Source organism: Capra hircus, chromosome 4 (genome assembly GCF_001704415.2).
Source record: "Capra hircus breed San Clemente chromosome 4, ASM170441v1, whole genome shotgun sequence".
NCBI lineage: Eukaryota > Metazoa > Chordata > Mammalia > Artiodactyla > Bovidae > Capra > Capra hircus.
The window spans coordinates 15,262,782-15,280,342 of NC_030811.1; the positions used below are offsets into that span (position 1 = coordinate 15,262,782).

General features: G+C 43.0%; 1 protein-coding gene across 1 annotated transcript; it reads right to left on the minus strand.

Annotated features, from left to right (window-relative positions):
• LOC102180188 (olfactory receptor 9A4-like) lies at window positions 11,659-12,603 on the minus strand. The gene has a single exon (XM_005679614.2). The coding sequence runs from the start codon at window positions 12,601-12,603 to the stop codon at window positions 11,659-11,661; it is 945 nt and encodes a 314-aa protein (XP_005679671.2).

Consider the following 17,561-nt stretch of genomic DNA (forward strand, 5'->3'; position numbering starts at 1 on the left):
AATCATACTAACATACAAAGAGACAGTAATTACATTATGAAGGGAAGAAACATCCCAGGGTTCCTCATCTGCATGGGAACTGTGATGACAGCTGCCCAAGACACTGCTGTCTCAGCTACTGCCTCTCAGCCTCTGAGCTCCGAACGTGTCAGGTCCTATCAAGACTAGTATGTGAAGCAAGGCTACTGGCACATGAGGACATCTGAGGGAGGTAAGGTGCCGGGAGCCAGCATGGGGAATCCCACCCATGGCAAAGGTCATGAGGAAAGGGGCCTGACAAAATGCAAAGGCGAGATCAGGCCTCGAGGAAACCCCCCTGGGCTTTCTTGAGCATCTACCCCCCCCAAACCAGAGTCTGCCTGCCTTACTGCATTATGCTTTCCACCTATTCTTCTGACATTACAGGGGGCGGCTATCCCCAACCATCTTTCTCTGGAAAAAGTTAACTTAGAGCTCCAGTTAACAGTCTCCTGCATATAAAAGGAATGTTTCAGCTCAAACCCCTCTGATGGCTCTCTAACTTGCCCTACCTGGACTTTTACAACTACGCATGTGATTGTTTACAGCCCCCCAACTGTGAGAGGCACGGGAAGCCTAAAACATAAAGCCTTTCAAAGAGTTAAAGAATTATTAGAGTAGTGCTGGTATAAGATTTCACTGTTGAGCCAATGCTTGTTGCTAAGTTCCCATATCTCTTATCCACTGTGCACCTGGGAGTACATTTGTTAACATAGTTAGAATGTAAGAAAAACAAGTGTAGCCTTGAAACTAACTACATCAGACCTTTGAGCTAATTGGTTCCTTCTTTGTTGTAACTCACTGCACCTTTGCTTTGTGAAAATGTAGCACTGTTTGATACTTTCTGAAGATGACATAGATTAGAAATATAAAGAAAAAACACTTCAAGGGAAAATAAGTTTTCTGGTCGAGCAGCCTTTATCAAAAGAGGGTCTTAAAATGTTTCACAGGCCTCCAAGGCCAGAAGATAATGTACACAACATCATTTGTGGGAAAGGTATAAAAGTCCTTTTGAAAATAAAGTTATGGGGCCTCGCTCACCAAAGCAGCTTGGTCTCCCCATGTCAATCATTCTCTCTCTCTCCCTCTCACTCTCTTTTTCAGGCTGATCCCTTGGAGCATAGAGGCTCCCTGCGTTCACTCATCTGCCCAGGTTTCTAAGACCTGAACGGGAAGACGTTTTGCGTCTTCACTCCCTTGGGAGACCAGGAGGGCACCTGTGGCCTCCGTGAACAGGGCAAACTTCTTGTCTCGAAGTTTTATTGGTTCTCTATGTAAACAAAGGAATATCAGCCTCTTTTTCTCCTCTATTTTCTTATCTACAACATTTTTTCCTTATCTCTCTCTAAATCAATCGCTGACTCTGTCTCCGCTTCGAATTACCCTGGATCCACTGGGGCTGGACCCCGGCAGTAAGGTAGGTAGACGTTTCCTCTCAGAACCCTTATTGCAAAGCCAACCTCCCTAAATCAGAACATGGTTCATTGACCCTACATGTCCCTACAGTGATGTTTATGGCCACAGGAGCCCAACAGACACTTCAAAAGTAGGAAGGAATGTACAGTAAAAAAAAAACCCATTAGGAAAAATTTTGTCAGTTTCTTAAAGCTAAGGATATAGCTACTAGGACACAGCAATTTTGCTCCCAGAAATTTACCTAAGAAATGAAAAGATACATCTTCACAAAGATGTCTGTTCTGATGTTCCTAGCAGTTTAATTCTTTTACATCAAGTGATACAAAACAAACAGCCCCAACAAAAGAATGGTAGTGTCAATCTTCATTATTTACATATTCTGTATTTGCGCATTCATCTACTCAGAAAAACTTATGTGTAGCTCCAAAATCAGTATTTCCAAGCAATTTCCAGGGTCATTAATCAACATGGGCATGTATGCTCATAGCAGAAAACTGGAGTCACCTGGAGTACATCTTTTCAACTGAGGTTGAAGAAGGCACAACCTTGCCTCTTGTTGCAGCTTCTATACTGTAAATAAATGTCTTTTGTACTGTCCAATTAGCAACATGTTTTTGACATTTGTTTTCATTTCATTGGTGATTTTCCTGCTTAAGCTATTGTTGCTTTTCAGTTACCAAGACATATCTGACTTTTTGCGACCCCATGAACTGCAGCATGCCAGGCTTCCGTGTCCCACACCATCTTCCAGAGTTTGCCCAAATTCATGTCCATTGAATATGTGATGCCATACAACCATATCATCCTCTGTCATCCTCTTCTCTTTAAGTCTTCGATCTCCCAGTATGAGGTGATTTTCCAATAAGTCAGCCGTTCTCATCAGGTACCCAAAGTATTGGAGCTTCAGCTTCAGCTTCATCATCAGTACTTCCAAAGAGTATTCAGGATTGATTTCCTTAAAGATTGTTCAATTTGATGATAGGAAAAGGAGTACGTCAAGGCTGTATATTGTCACCCTGGTTATTTAACTTATATACAGAGTACATCATGAGAAACGCTGGACTGGAAGAAACACAAGCTGGAATCAAGATTGCTGGGAGAAATATCAATAACCTCAGATATGCAAATGACACCACCCTTATGGCAGGAAGTGAAGAGGAACTAAAAAAAAGCCTCTTGATGAAAGTGAAAGTGGAGAGTGAAAAACTTGACTTAAAGCTCAACATTCAGAAAACGAAGATCATGGCATCCGGTCCCATCATTTCATGGCAAATAGATGGGGAAACAGTGGAAACAGTGTCAGACTTTATTTTGGGGGGCTCCAAAATCACTGCAGATGGTGACTGCAGCCATGAAATTAAAAGACGCTTACTCCTTGGAAGAAAAGTTATGACCAACCTAGATAGCATATTGAAAAACAGAGACATTACTTTGCCGACTAAGGTCTGTCTAGTCAAGGCTATGGTTTTTCCTGTGGTCATGTATGGATGTGAGAGTTGGACTTTGAAGAAGGCTGAGTGCAGAAGAATTGATGCTTTTGAACTGTGGTGTTGGAGAAGACTCTTGAGGGTCCCTTGGACTGCAAGGAGATCCAGCCAGTCCATTCTGAAGGAGATCAACCCTGGGATTTCTTTGGAAGGAGTGATGCTGAAGCTGAAACTCCAGTACTTTGGCCACCTCATGCGAAGAGTTGATTCATTGGAAAAGACTCTGATGCTGGGAGGGATTGGGGGCAGGAGGAGAAGGGGACGACAGAGGATGAGATGGCTGAATGGCATCACTGACTCGATAGATGTGAGTCTGAATGAACTCTGGGAGTTGGTGATGGAGAGGGAGGCCTGGCGTGCTGCAATTCATGGTGTCGCAAAGAGTCAGACACGACTGAGAAACTGAACTGAACTGAAGCATAATGTTTTTGCAAACTGTGGGAAATTCTTTAAGATATGGGAATACCAGACCACCTTATCTGCCTCCTGAGAAATCTGTATGTAAGTCAAGAAGCAACAGTTAGATTTGGACATGGAACAACAGACTGGTTCCAAATAGGGAAAGTACATCAAAGCTGTATATTGTCACTCTGCTTATTTAACTTACATGCAGAGTACATCATATGAAATGCTGAACTGGATGAAGCACAAGCTGGAAGGAAGATGCAGGGAGAAATATCAATAAGCCTCAGATATGTAAATGAAACCACCCTATGGCAGAAAGTGAAAAGGAACTAAAGAACCTCTTGATGAAAGTGAGAGAGGAGAGTGAAAAAATTGGCTTAAAACTCAACATTCAAAAAATGAAGATCATGGCATCCCGTCCCATCACTTCATGGCAAATAGATGGGAAAATAATGGAAACAGTGACAGACTTTATTTTCTTGGACTCAAAAATCACTGCAGATGGTGACTACAGCCATGAAATAAAAAGATACTTGCTCCTTGGAAGAAAAGCTATAACAAACCTAGACAGCCTAATAAAAAGCAGAGACATTACTTTACCAACAAAGGTTCATCTAGTCAAAGATACGGTTTTTCCAGTAGTCATGTATGGATATGAGAGTTCAACCATAAAGAAAGCTGAGCACCAAAGAATTGATGCTTTTGAACTGTGCTGTTGGAGGAGACTCTTGAGAGTCCCTTGGACTACAAGGAGATCAAACCAGTCAATCCTAAAGGAAATCAGTCCTGAATGTTCATTGGAAGGACTGATGCTGAAGATGAAACTCCAGTACTTTGGCCACCTGATGCAAAGAACTGACTCATTGGAAAGGACCCTGATACTGGGAAAGATTGAAGGCAGGAGAAGGGGATGACAGAGGATGAGATGGTTGGGTGGCATCACCAAATCGATGGACATGAGTTTGAGTAAGTTCTGGGAGTTGGTGATGGACAGGGAAGCTGGGCGTGCTGCAGTCCATGGGGTGGCAAAGACTTGGACATGACTGAGTGACTGAACTGAACTGAAGCATAATGCTGAAATGCTTACCTCCTGGTGCTAAGGGCAAGAAGGCTGTTATGTGCCTTATGGGGAAAATAAGTTTAGATAAGTATTATACAAGCTTCATTATTTAAAATACGTGTTTGCTAAAATTCTGCAAGCAAGAGTTACAAGCTGTTGGCTGTGTGTCAATCTTCATGGATCAATAATACATATTAAGCAAGGTGTCATTGAATAGACTGACGCGACTTAGCAGCAGCAGCAGCATTGAATAGAAACAAACATAAAACAAACTTATATGCAGATTAGTTGATGAAAGGAAGATTTAATCAGTAAAAACAAATTTGGTTAACTGTCAATTACAAATTGGCGCTTGCCAAGGGTATTTGCCATCTGCTTCTGCAGAGACTGAACCCTGTGCAGCTGTTGACCTTCAACACACCCTGAGGGAGCTCAGGGTGAGAGTGAGGCACTCTATGCTCCAGGGAATCTGGGGGAACAGGTCTTTTGTTGCTGTTGTTCAGTTGCTCAGTAGTGTCTGACTCTTTGTGACTCCATGGACTGCAGCCCACCAGGCTTCCCTGTCCTTCACTATCTCCCATGGTTTGCTCAAATTCATGTCCATTGCATCAATTATGCCATCCAACCATCTCATCCTCTGTCATCCCCTTCTCCTCTTGCCTTCAATCTTTCCCAGCATCAGGGTCCTTTCCAATGAGTTGGCTCTTCGCATCAGATGGCCAAAATATTGGAGCTTCAGCTTCAGCATCAGCCCTTCCAGTGAATATTCAGAGTTGATTTCCTTTATGATTGACTGGTCAAGAAATACCTGGAGTAACAGGCAAGTTTGGCCTTGGAGTATAAAATGAAGCAGGGCAAAGGCTAACAGCATTTTGCCAATGGAACAAGTCTTTAGATAGATATTTTCAGGAACTAATTTCAAGATCCCAATCCTTGCATCTCTTCATATTTAGGAAAGCAGCAAATCCCATCATGGTGAAATCAGATCCTCGTGACTAGCAAAAAACCTTTTGTAAAGTAAGCATTTGATTGCACTGAACTGCCCCTTCACCAAAATCTTATTTAATGACCTTCCCTCACTGCCTCTTTGGAGGTTTCTCAGACCTATCTGAAGTGCTAACTCCTGGGCTTCAGTCCTCATTTTGCCCCAAATAAAACTCACTGACAACTCTCAAGTTGTGTATCTTTTTAATCAACATAGCCAAGAAATGAGGTATAGAGGCAAGGAACACAATTTTATTTGGAAAGCCGGTTGACCAAGAAGATGGCAGATTAATGTCTCAAAATAACCATTTTGTAGGGGTGTGGATGCCAGGTTCTTTTATAGGACAGTTAGGAGGAGGCATTGAGGAAGTAAAGACAATTATCTTGCAAATATCTCCTGAAATGAACATCTACAACATAGTTTCATTCCATCCTGATGTGCTCCTATGAATTTGTCACTTTGGAGGTTGAAGGATTGAGAAAAGAAATAACTACTGAAATCATCAGGGAAACCACTGTATTGTAATTGGATGTAAACTGTGTTCTGTGCCAGTCTTGTCCACATCCTGAAAAAACTGCTGTATATTAACAGTTTTAAGAAAATATTTCTGGGAATCTCTGTTGGTCCCACTGGTTAGGACTCAGAGCTTTCAATGCCAGGGTTTCCAGGTCAATCCACAGTAGGGGAACTAAGATCCTGCAAGCCCCATGATGCATACAAAACAAAAGAAAGTTTGCCTTGAAAATCCCACCCAGACATGGTTACTTCATTTCTTTGTATCCACTGAACTCAGGCTTCATTTGGATTATATGCATTTTAAAGTTGTTACCTGTTTTATGTATCACTTTAGGGGTGCTGTTGAGAATCTGTGCCTATCAAGGACATTTCCATAAGACAATTTGACACAGAGTATTGAATCATTCCCTTATTTCTGGGGAGCTGGCTTCCTAGTGTGGATTATCCATTATCTTCAACTTTATTCTTGTGATAAAAGTCTTCCTCCATCTGTGCTTTTAGTGAATGTGTCTCCTCTAAGCACGAAGAACCCAGCCAGCTTCAAGTTGATGACCTTAAGTTCTGACATTATATTTCTACTTGTGGTCACATGCCATGAGAGATGAGAGGTCCCAACAAATGAAGAGGATCAGGACTTTCATCCCTATGTCTCATCTATCCTACACAGTCTCCATCTGGGGATCATGAAACAAAAGAGCAGTGAAAATTTAGAGACAACATCCTCTATATTCTGAGGTTCCCAAATCTCTAGTTGCAAGAAAGGAGCCAGACCTTCAAATAGATACTCTGTCCCTCGGACCAAACTGCCATCATCTCAGCTTCATAGAGCAATTTGTAAAGTCTCCAAAAATGTATCTGCTTGTCTATGACTTTTCTATTTTGTCCAGAGCCCTAGGGACTTCCCTGGTGGCTCAGATGGTAAAGTGTCTGTCTACAATGTGGGAGAGCCAGGTTCAATCCCTGGGTCGGGAAGATCCCCTGGAGAAGGAAATGGCAATCGACTCCAGTACTATTGCCTGGAAAATCCCATGGACAGAGGAGCCTAGTAGGCTATAGTCCATGGGGTCACAAAGAGTCAGACACAACTAAGCAATTTCACTTTCACTTTCACTAGCATAAGAAAAATGCTAGAAAATGCCAAACCAGATGGTACTGTGTTCCTTAGTTGCCAGGCTCCTTGCTCGCTACATGCATACCTTTGCTCAATTAACCCCTTTTAGTCTCATTGCTGGAATAACAATACATACAAAATCTCATTCTCTAAACTCTCTAGGCTGTATTTCTATTTCTGTTGGCTTCCATCAATATCTCAAATCATATTACATTTGTACTCATCATTTAACATTAAAATTCCACATTAGAATTAAGTACCTGAAGGCACGTTCTTCAGCATTCTAGTGTCACAACCAGTGATAAGAGAGTCTGATAAAATGTGTACTCTATTGCGGGGGTCCAGCCCTGGTGGATCCAGGGTAATTCGAAGTGGGGACGGAGTCAGGGTCCTAGGAATTAATTGCTTAATTAAAGATATAGAGGGAGATTAGAAAGAAATAGCATAGTAGGAAAATTAGTGGAGAAAAAGAGGCTGAATAACTTGGTTTACATGGGATACCAATAAAGGTTTGAGACAAGAAGCTTGCACCACCTACGCAGGCCACCGGCGCCCACTTGAATATTGAAGGGTGAGCCGCCTTGGGCTCCCTCTCGCGTGGAACTTATATGCCAGGGCAAAATTAGCAGGCTTGGCAAGCACCCACACTCCAGATGGAAATTCAGCCAGAAAAACGGAGAACAAGAAAGAACGACATGGGGGAATCAGTCTTTCCAGAAACTGATCTGATTTCTTTATTTTTAGGTTTGTTTATATACCTTTTGTTACACATAGAGACAAATGGAAATTTTAAAGTCACATGGGGGTCAGCAGTTCTGACCTTTATCAAAATCAGGTGCTTCATATAAAAGTATACATAAAGGTCTTAGGGGTTTTACATCATCTTCTGGCTATAAGGCCTGCTGACATTTTATGATCCTTTCTTTCTGATAACCAAAAAACTTATATTCCAGGGGTGATTTTTCTTAAACCAGGCACCACTCTCCAAAGGTACCAGATAAAGTTGCATTCCTATAGGGTGAGGGTGTAGTGGGCTACAATTAAGAAAGAAATTTACTTAGCCTAAGGTTAGCATATTCAAAAGAAGAGGCGTTACTTTGCTGACTAAGGTCCATCTAGTCAAGGCTATGGTTTTTCCAGTAGTCATGTATGGATGTGAGAGTTGGGCTGTGAAGAAGGCTGAGTGCTGAAGAATTGATGCTTTTGAACTGTGGTGTTGGAGAAGACTCTTGAGATCCCTTGGACTGCAAGGAAATCCAACCAGTCCATTCTGAAGGAGATCAACCCTGGGATTTCTTTGCAAGGAATGATGCTAAAGCTGAAACTCCAATACTTTGGCCACCTCATGCAAAGAGCTGACTCATTGGAAAAGACTTTGATGTTGGGAGGGATTAGGGGTAGAAGAAGAAGGGGGTGACAGAGGATGAGATGGCTGAATGGCATCACTGACTCAATGGATGCGAGTCTGAGTGAACTCCGGGAGTTGGTGATGGAGAGGGAGGCCTGGCATGCTGCGATTCATGGGGTCGCAAAGAGTCAGATACGACTGAGTGACTGAACTGAACTGAACTGAACTGAAGGTTAACATGATTAATCTAAAGGTTAAGACTTATTTCTCCTATATGCTAGTTATATATTCATTATAAGGGCAGGGAATATGGAGACTTAGCAGCATATATTGGCTCAACAAATGAAAAACCCTTCACCAATACAATTCCTAATTAACCCACTATACTAATAATTTCTAACTTCCTAAAAGAATCTGCCTTTAGTAAGTCTAAAACATCTTGTGCCTCTCACAGTTGGGAGGCTGTAAACAATCACATGTGGCTGGACGAACCTGTACAGGCAGGCTAGATAACCTTCAGAGGAGTTCATAAGTTGAAACACTCTTGTCACGCCCAGGAATTTTTATTAACTGGAGCAGGAGGTTAACTCCTCCGAGAGAGGTGATGGGGGAGAGCCCCCCATAAAGTCAGAGGTGTAGGTGAGAGCATAAAACAGTAAAGTAGGCAGACTCTGGTTTGGGGGGCAGATGCTCGGGAACGGGGGGTTTCCTGAGGCTTGATCCCACCTTTGCGTATGCCAAGGCCTCCTTCCTCATGACCTTTGCCATGGGCGGAGTTCCTCACGCTGGCTCCCGGCACTCTATAAATATTATTCAGCGAATATATCAATTAGTAGATTAAAGAACAATACAATAGACAAAGAATGTACAACCTGACTAGCACTCCCTCCACTCACTCTTTTCTAAAGCATTGTCCACTCAACTTGCAATCTCTCTTGCCACAGACCCTTTACAAACTGAGAAGTGGCATAAAGAAGAGATGAAGAGGGAGCAGGGCTGTGGTCTCTCACGCAGAGGGCTGGGCCTACACCCAGCACTGCGCATCCTCACCCTGCTCTTTGCTATGGAGGGATGATCTGAAGAACAGCTGATCTACTCTGCAGCTGCCTCACTTTACTCCTTGTTTAAGAAGCCAGCCCAGCTCAGGCTTCCCAAAGAGATGCTTTGCTATTCTCTCCTTCAAGAGGAGAATCACTTGGAAGACATTCATTTCAAGAGAAGGGGAAGGACTAAAATGTCACCTGCCCTTCAGCCATCGACTGCCACCCCTACCTGGCTAATACAAGGCAATGCTTGGGAGACATTCTGATTCTGCTGTCTTCACTCATGAGGAGGAATAACTAGCCAAGCACAGAACCTTAAAGAAGTACATAAATAATGGTGCTAAGAGGAATCAGGTTGTCTCCCTGTCTCTCATTCTCTCTGCCTCTTTCCTCCTCTTCCTTGTCTACCCCCAAGGATAGTTATTCACTGAGGAAAAAATTTGCACAGGTTCAGAGACACACCAGGGATATAGTCAAGGAAAAGCTGAAAATTTTCCACTCTTCCCACCTGAGGCTAATCAAGTTGGAGATCATGGATGTTCTGTGCAGTGGGCAAAATTGAAAGCTCCCAGTCAGGAGCTTCTCAACACCCAGGCCACCTTACTCCCTGGACCTTCCTTACCCACTACCACACATTCCCAGCTGTCAAAATCAGCCAACACAGCTGCCATGTACTTCTTCCTGACTACATGGAGCCCTACAGAGCATAAGCCACCCCCAAGCTGTGAACCCACCAGTGGATTCAAGACGCTTGTCAAAAACCTAGTGGCCAAATGGTTTGTCCAGATTGTCTCTTCATCTCCAGGGTTATAAGAAGCCCACCTTTCCCAGATGATCTCTGCCCTCTCTGCACCACACACCCTCTGGTCATATTTATGGATCCTGTCAGAGATCCACAGAGAGAATCTGCCACCTACTCTACCGCCAATGTGTTAATGCCCTGGCCCATTCCCATCTCTCCAGCATGCATGCATTCCAAGTGGGGTTGTTCAGCCGTACGTTTCCCTCTAGGTCCTCAAATGCGATTGGGTTTTGGAGCCCTGCTCAAAAATCTCAGCTGCTAGGATGGAGGGATAAAGGTTTAAAAAACATTCAAAATTAATCCCAAAAATGCTACATAAAAGTGAGAATGGCTGAGATGGTAAGTAAAACTGCAAAATCACATCTGAAATATTTATTATTACATTTGCAAAAACAATTGCCATTTTTCATAAAATGAACACAAGTCATAGTCAAAAATCAAATAGAATGATGGAACATCAGTGTCCTTCCCCCCATCTGCTTGAGTCTTCTGCCATTTCCTAGAGCTAAATATTTTCACAAACTAAACTTCTAGTGTGATAGATAGAGACATGTCTGTATTAACACATTCAACCTTGATGTTGGTAAAGCATGAATTCCTCTTACAACTACTGGTTGATAAAAATTCAAGGAAGGCACTATCATGTTGCACCTTGGGCCAGAAGCCTCAAGAAAAGGTTAAACCCTGGAGTTGGACTTGGCATCACTCATGGAAATCGTATGGTAAGCTGATGCTTTGAGAAAACGGGGAAACACAGGATAATATAAGTAAAGATGACCCAGCACCTAGATTCAAACATTTAGGTCAGCTGTCAGAGAACTGATTCTTTTCTACACACTTCACATTCAAATATCTCAGCGTTGTTTTAAAAACCATGAACATCTTTCATATTTTTAGTTGTTAAATTTATTTTCTTTATTTTATGTTATTTGTTTTGTTTTTATTTATTATTATTTTTTTGGCTGTGCTGAGTCTTTTTGCTGCACACGGGCTTTGCTAGTTGGGGTGAGGCACGGCTACTCTCTAGTTGGGGCTCAGATTTCTTATTGTGATGGCTTCTCTTTTGCAGAGCACAGGCTCTAGGGCACAGAGGCTTCAGTATTTGTGGTACACAAGCTTAGTTGCCCATGGCACGTTGGATATTCTCGGCCAGGTATTGAAACCAGGTCTCCTGCATTGACAGGTGGATTCTTTACCACTGGATCATCTGGTAAGTCCTATTAAATTTATTTTGCAAGGTGCGTTTTAACTAGAATAATGTGTATAAATGAATGTATCCACTGTAACTACAATATTGTGTATAAATGAATATATCCAATGAAAAATAAGGAAGTGATTATTAAAAGGTAAAAGTTGCATCATAGATCATAAACTACTTGATGATGAAAATGACTATTTCAGATTTGAATCAGAGCTCTCAGCTTACTCAGGCCCAAGATGATGAATCCATGGCGGTCCTTACAACAGCTAAGCCTTGAGGAGTCGATAGCAGCTTTTCATGGCATCTCGAAACACCTCTATGAATTTGTCATTTCGGAGGGTGAAGATAAAAGGGTTCAGAAAAGGATTCACCACTACCACCATCAGTGATGCTACCCTGTTGTACTCAGCGGCCTGCGTTTGCTTGGGTTTCACATAGAGGAACAAACAGCTGCTGTAGCCGATCACGACACAGGTGAAGTGCGAGGCACATGTAGAGAAGGCTTTCCAGCGGCCAGATCCTGAAGGGATCTTGAGGATGGTGGAGATGATGTAGGTGTAGGAGACAATTGTAGGGATCAAAGAACCAAAAAGTACAAAAACGGCCATTAAAAAAAGAATAAATTCAGTGAAAAAGCTATTATCACATGATAGCTTGAATAGCTGTCCTCGGTCACAGTAAAAATGATCTAGCACATTTGATTTGCAGAAAGTAAGATGAAACGTGGCATAGACTGGCCAGATTTCAAACAGGAAGCCAAATACCCAGGACACAACTACCACCCAGAGACAGGTGTGGCTGTTCATAATGATGATGTACCGCAGAGGGTTACAGACAGCCACATAACGGTCCACAGCCATCGCAGCAAATAATATGAACTCCGATATTCCCAAAGACAGGTACAGATACAGTTGTACACAACAGGCAGTCAAGGATATTGCCTGCATCCCAGGAAGTAGCAGACCCCAGAGCATCAAGGGGACAGTCACGGTTGTGGTCAGCATCTCTAGGACAGAGAGGTGACCCAGGAAGAAATACATGGGGGTCTGCAGACGTTTATCAACACAGACAACCACAATAATGAGGATATTTCCCACCATTGTCACCAAGTAAAAGGAAAAGAAAGTGGCAAAAAGAATATCACGTAGTTCTTTAGAGCCAGGGAAACCAAGGAGATAAAATTCCGTGGTGCTAGAGTAATTTTTCAACATTTAGCTGGGTGCTTCTTCTCTTTTTGAAATCTGGAGGGCAAAGGAGAGACAACGTGCTGCTAATTTCAACACACTAAAGACATTCACAGGTTGACAGGATATCATCTCTTGCTCTTTCAGGCTCCATAGAATGACCAGCTGGGTTCATATTTCACTATTCTCGGTACAAAGTTGATGTTAAATGTTTTATAAACAATATGTGGGCTTCCCTGGTGGTTCAGTGGTAAAGAATATGCCTGCCATCGTGGGAGAAACAGGTTAGATACTGGATCCAGGAAGACGCCTGGAGAAGAAAATGGCAACTCCCTCCAGGATCTTGTCTGGGAAGTCCCACAGACAGAGGAGGATGGTGGCCTATAGTCCATGGGGTCACAGAGAGTCGGACATGACTTAGTGACTGAAAAACAACAAATATATAATATATGAAGATAAGTGTGTTTCTCCAGTAAGATAAGAAATAATCACCAGTATCATTATAAGGACACACCAAACCAAGAATCACATTTGTCTCTCAATTCACTGGACATTTGGACTCCAGCTCTGCCACCATCCCTCACCACCTTGTCTAATTCCCTGGCCACGACATACTACTTACATCATGACCCTTCCATTCCAAGTGTCCTAATCTCTCTCTGACATCCATGCCCTGAGATAACTGCTGCACCTCAGCAGCTACAAGAAAGTATTCCTAGTCAGTCTCACTGAGACATGGTTCCTTCTCCTTCCTTCCTTTGAATGCAGATTCATTTGCCTTATCTTCCCCTTAAAGATTTCAATTCAGTTGTCTGTATCATTTCTGCCTCTTGGGAAGGATGACAGGCAGGGAGATGGGGCGATGGCCTAAGACAAGAGCTGTTTTGAGACAAACTATTGAGTCTTTTCCTGACTTCTGGGCAGCAGCCTCCCTGGAGGGAGCTCTCCATTTCTTCCTCCTTATTCCTATGAAAAAAGTCCCTTTCTCTCTCCCATTTCACTCAGTGTGTCTCCTCCTAACAGGAAGAGCCTCAGCAGAACCTAGTTAGTGATTTCCAGCTCAGATTGATGGTTCCTCTTGTCACCAGGGGACTGCAGAACGTAGGGGAACAGGAAGAGTGAAGAGGCTGGGACTGTCTTTGCCAACTTCCATCACTCCCATCCCTACTGCATAATCTCGAACCAGAAACTACAAAAGAGCTATGATTTAATGGTAGCGACTGCTGGCCTTCTGGGGTTTCAGATTTCTAGCTCTAGGAAGAAGAGACATCCAAAGGTGCAGTGCATCCCTACTTCAACCCATTATTATCTGAGTACTATAGGAGGTGTGGAAACGTCCCCAGGCCACATTTGCTCATCTAAGTCCTCTATTGTCTCCTGAGTCCTACAAATAAGGAAAACTGTCAGAAAATATCAAAAAGGATCATCCTGAGCTCCACTGGATAATTCAATAAGGTAAGGCCCTCACCTGAGGAAGGCAATGGCACCTCACTCCAGTACTCTCGCCCGGAAAATATCATGGACGGAGGAGCCTGGTGGGCGACAGTCCATGGGGTTGCTAAGAGTCAGACATGACTGAATGACTTCACTCTCTTTTTACTTACATGCATTGGAGAAGGAAATGCCAACCCACTCCAGTGTTCTTGCCTTGAGAATCCCAGGGACGGGGGAGCCTGCTGGGCTGCCGTCTATGGGGTCGCACAGAGTCGGACACGACTGAAACGACTTACCAGCAGCAGTAGCCGCAAGGCCCTCACCACCTGCAGCTGACTGCTCTAAGGTCTCAAATCCTGTGGCTCTTCCAGACTTTCTAAAGCTACACATGTGCCTCTTCACACTTTGTTCTCTCTTGAAGCTGTATTTTCCCCTTATTAGCTCTCACCAGAAGCTGAAATTGAACTACCATGAAGACTGTTTTCTTCCTTGTTCACCGTGACACCTCCAGTGCCTAGAACAGAGCCTGACACAGTGTGAACAAGTACGCTTTTAATATTTATTCACTAAATAAATCAGTGAATGAGTCACAGACAGGTTAATGAATGAACAAAGAGTATCCATCCTGACATGCTTTTCCTTCTGCTTACAGGATAGGACTCTGTTTCACTCTTTACAGAGGACATGTCTGGTCAATCTGTGGCCTCTCTTCCTGGGGATCCCCTACAGAACAGGAAGCATACACAGAAGAAACAGGGAGGGATGAGAGAGCAGGGTCGCAGGTAATGTCAGAGAGCTCTGTCGCCAGCACTCAGAACAGCAAAATGTGCTTTCTGCTCTGAAGGAAATGGGTTCACCGTGCAGCTCGCTTAATCCATTCTTCATGTTCCAGGTGTCTTTCTTCTACATGGTAGCAAAGCCCAGAACTTCCTATCCTCGTCCTCTCCTGCTAGCTCCTTCACAGAGGGGAACCACTGGCAGACACTCACCTCCAGAGAAGGGGACTGGACTGCAAAGTTCTATGGCTCTGTGGTCAGCCCTGGGTGCCCCTGCTTGACGAGTGCTGGGCAAGGCCTTTGGTCACAGCAAACTATTGCTCTCTCCACACTCAGGGAACAAGGGAACACCTCACAACAGCACCTTAGGGGAAAGTCTAGTGATCAAAGTGCTGTGAGAGCCCAACCATGGCTTTCTATGTCTTTCTCTCCTTTTTTCCTTCACCTGTCTGTCCCCAGAGAGACTGATTCACTGATTAACTAAATCTGTCAAGTTCAGAGGATCCCTAGAGAATCAGTGAAAATAGAGTCAGAGAAACTGTTCCCTTTTCCTCTCGAGGCTAATCAAGTTTAGAACATGGAAAAGTTCTAAATGGGCAAACTTGACATTTCTGGGGCAAGGTGTTTCTCAGCACCCAGCTGGCCTCTCCTCAGACCCCTAGTCCTGGTTGTCATCAAAAGTAAAAAAATCGCCAGACCCTGCTCTTTTCTGTGTCTCCCTGATTCCATTCAGCCCTGCAGAGCCTAGTGACCCACAAACAGAAGACACCTCAACTGGCTCTCAAACATATCAAAACCCAACAGCCACCAAATAGCCTCTGTCAAAAGTTTTCCTTCATCCCAGTCCCCAGGAACCCCATCTTTTCCTGGTGATCTCTGCATTCCACCTACCAGATACTCTGACCACAGATATGGGAACCTGGGAAGAGGGAAAGACGAGGGAGAAACCGCCATGCACCCTAACCCCACAGCCTGTGAATGCCACAGACCCTTCCAGGCTCTCCACCCTGCAAACAGTCCAACTGTGCGGTTCATTCGTATATTCCCTTACGTGCCAAACGCTACCAGGGCACCTTCCTGACCTGCCTGAAGTGAGACGTACAGGCAGAAGGAGCAATATACAGGACTCCCACAAATGTTAATAGTATATAAAACTGAGAGCAGCCGGGATGCTGAGTAAGATAGTAAAATTACATTTATAGTATTTATATTTACCTTTTTAAGAACAACTTTCATTTAAAACAACTCCTGGTTAGAAAATAAAATTTTATAGAGGAATAGAAAACAAATTCCCCCTCACCAGTGTACGATTCTCCTATTCATCATGTAAATACTATGATTAATTTCTATTATGTCCACACAAAATTTTCTATAATACACATGCATATCTTTATATGGACTTTACTTGCTAGTTTAGCCAACATAATGCCTTGCTACTTTCTCTTTGTTATATATTTATGTTTGTGTTTATTTGCATATGAAACCTTTCTATGTTAGCACTCTCTCACATTTCAAGTGATTACTAAATAAATATTCTCCTTATGAAAATAACCGCCATGTAATTATTGAGTACCTTGCTCAAGAACATGGCATGTTCTCCAGTTTTTCACCAGTATAATGATGCTGCAATAAATACCTTCACCTGCAACATGTACATTTCCACAGTAATAGCTTCCTAAATCATATTACATATCTTAGCTGATATCCATCACCCACCAAAAAGTTGTATCTATCTATAATCTATTGAAATGAGAGTCTATTGGGGCCAGCACAACAGATTTCCACAGGAAGTTGCAGGAAATTTTTATATCTGTGTTCACCATGTGAGTTCCCAGTAATGATACTAACATACAAGGAGTCAGTAACTACATGGTGAATGAAAGACACATCCCAGAGGTGCTCATCTCCACCGGAACTGTGCTGCCAGCTGCCCAGGCCACCACTGTCCCAGTTACTGACTGTTAGCCTCTGAGCTCCAATCATCATTCCTATCCTGACTGTTCTTTGAATGTGAAGCAAGGCTGCTGGCACAGGAGGAAATCAGAGGGAGGGAGGTATTTTCTCTCAGAGCCTCTACTGCAGCGGCAGCTTCTCTAATTCAGGCCATGGTTCATTGACCTTAGAGGCCCCTCCAGTGTTGTTTAAGGCCACAGGAGCCAGACAGACACTTCAGAAGTAGAAAGGAGTGTATACTAATACAATGCATTAGGAAAGATTCTGCCAGCTTCTTAAAGCTAAGGATATACCTACCCCCTTGACATAGCAATTCTACTCCTGGGTATTTACCTAAGAACTGAAAATACATGCTCACAAAGATCTGTTTTAATGTTCATAGTAGTTTAATTCATTACCTCAAGTGACACAAAACAAATAAACCCAACAAGAGAATGCTGTAGTCAAATCATTCACACATCCTATATCTACTCATTCATCTACAAAAAATCATGTGTAGCTCCAAAATCAAAATTCCAAGCACATTCAAGGTCATTAATCAATATGGGCATGTATGCTCATAGGAAAAATTGAAGCCACCTGGAGCACAGTTCTCAACTGAGGTAAAGGCAACAACCCTGCCTTCTTGTTGCAGCTCCTATACCATAAAATAAATATATTTTGTGCTGTCTAATTAGCAACATGTTTTGGCATTTCTTTGCATTTTGTTGGTGATTTTGCTGCTTAAGATGGCTCTCAAACATAATGCTGAAATGCTGATCTCCTGGTGCTAAGTGCAGGAATAATGTTAGGTACCTAATGGGGAAAACAAGCTTGTGCTAT

What these genes read in the sequence shown, in the direction of transcription:
- LOC102180188 (XM_005679614.2), bottom strand. Translation starts at nt 12,603, where the DNA reads ATGTTGAAAAATTACTCTAGCACCACGGAATTTTATCTCCTTGGTTTC.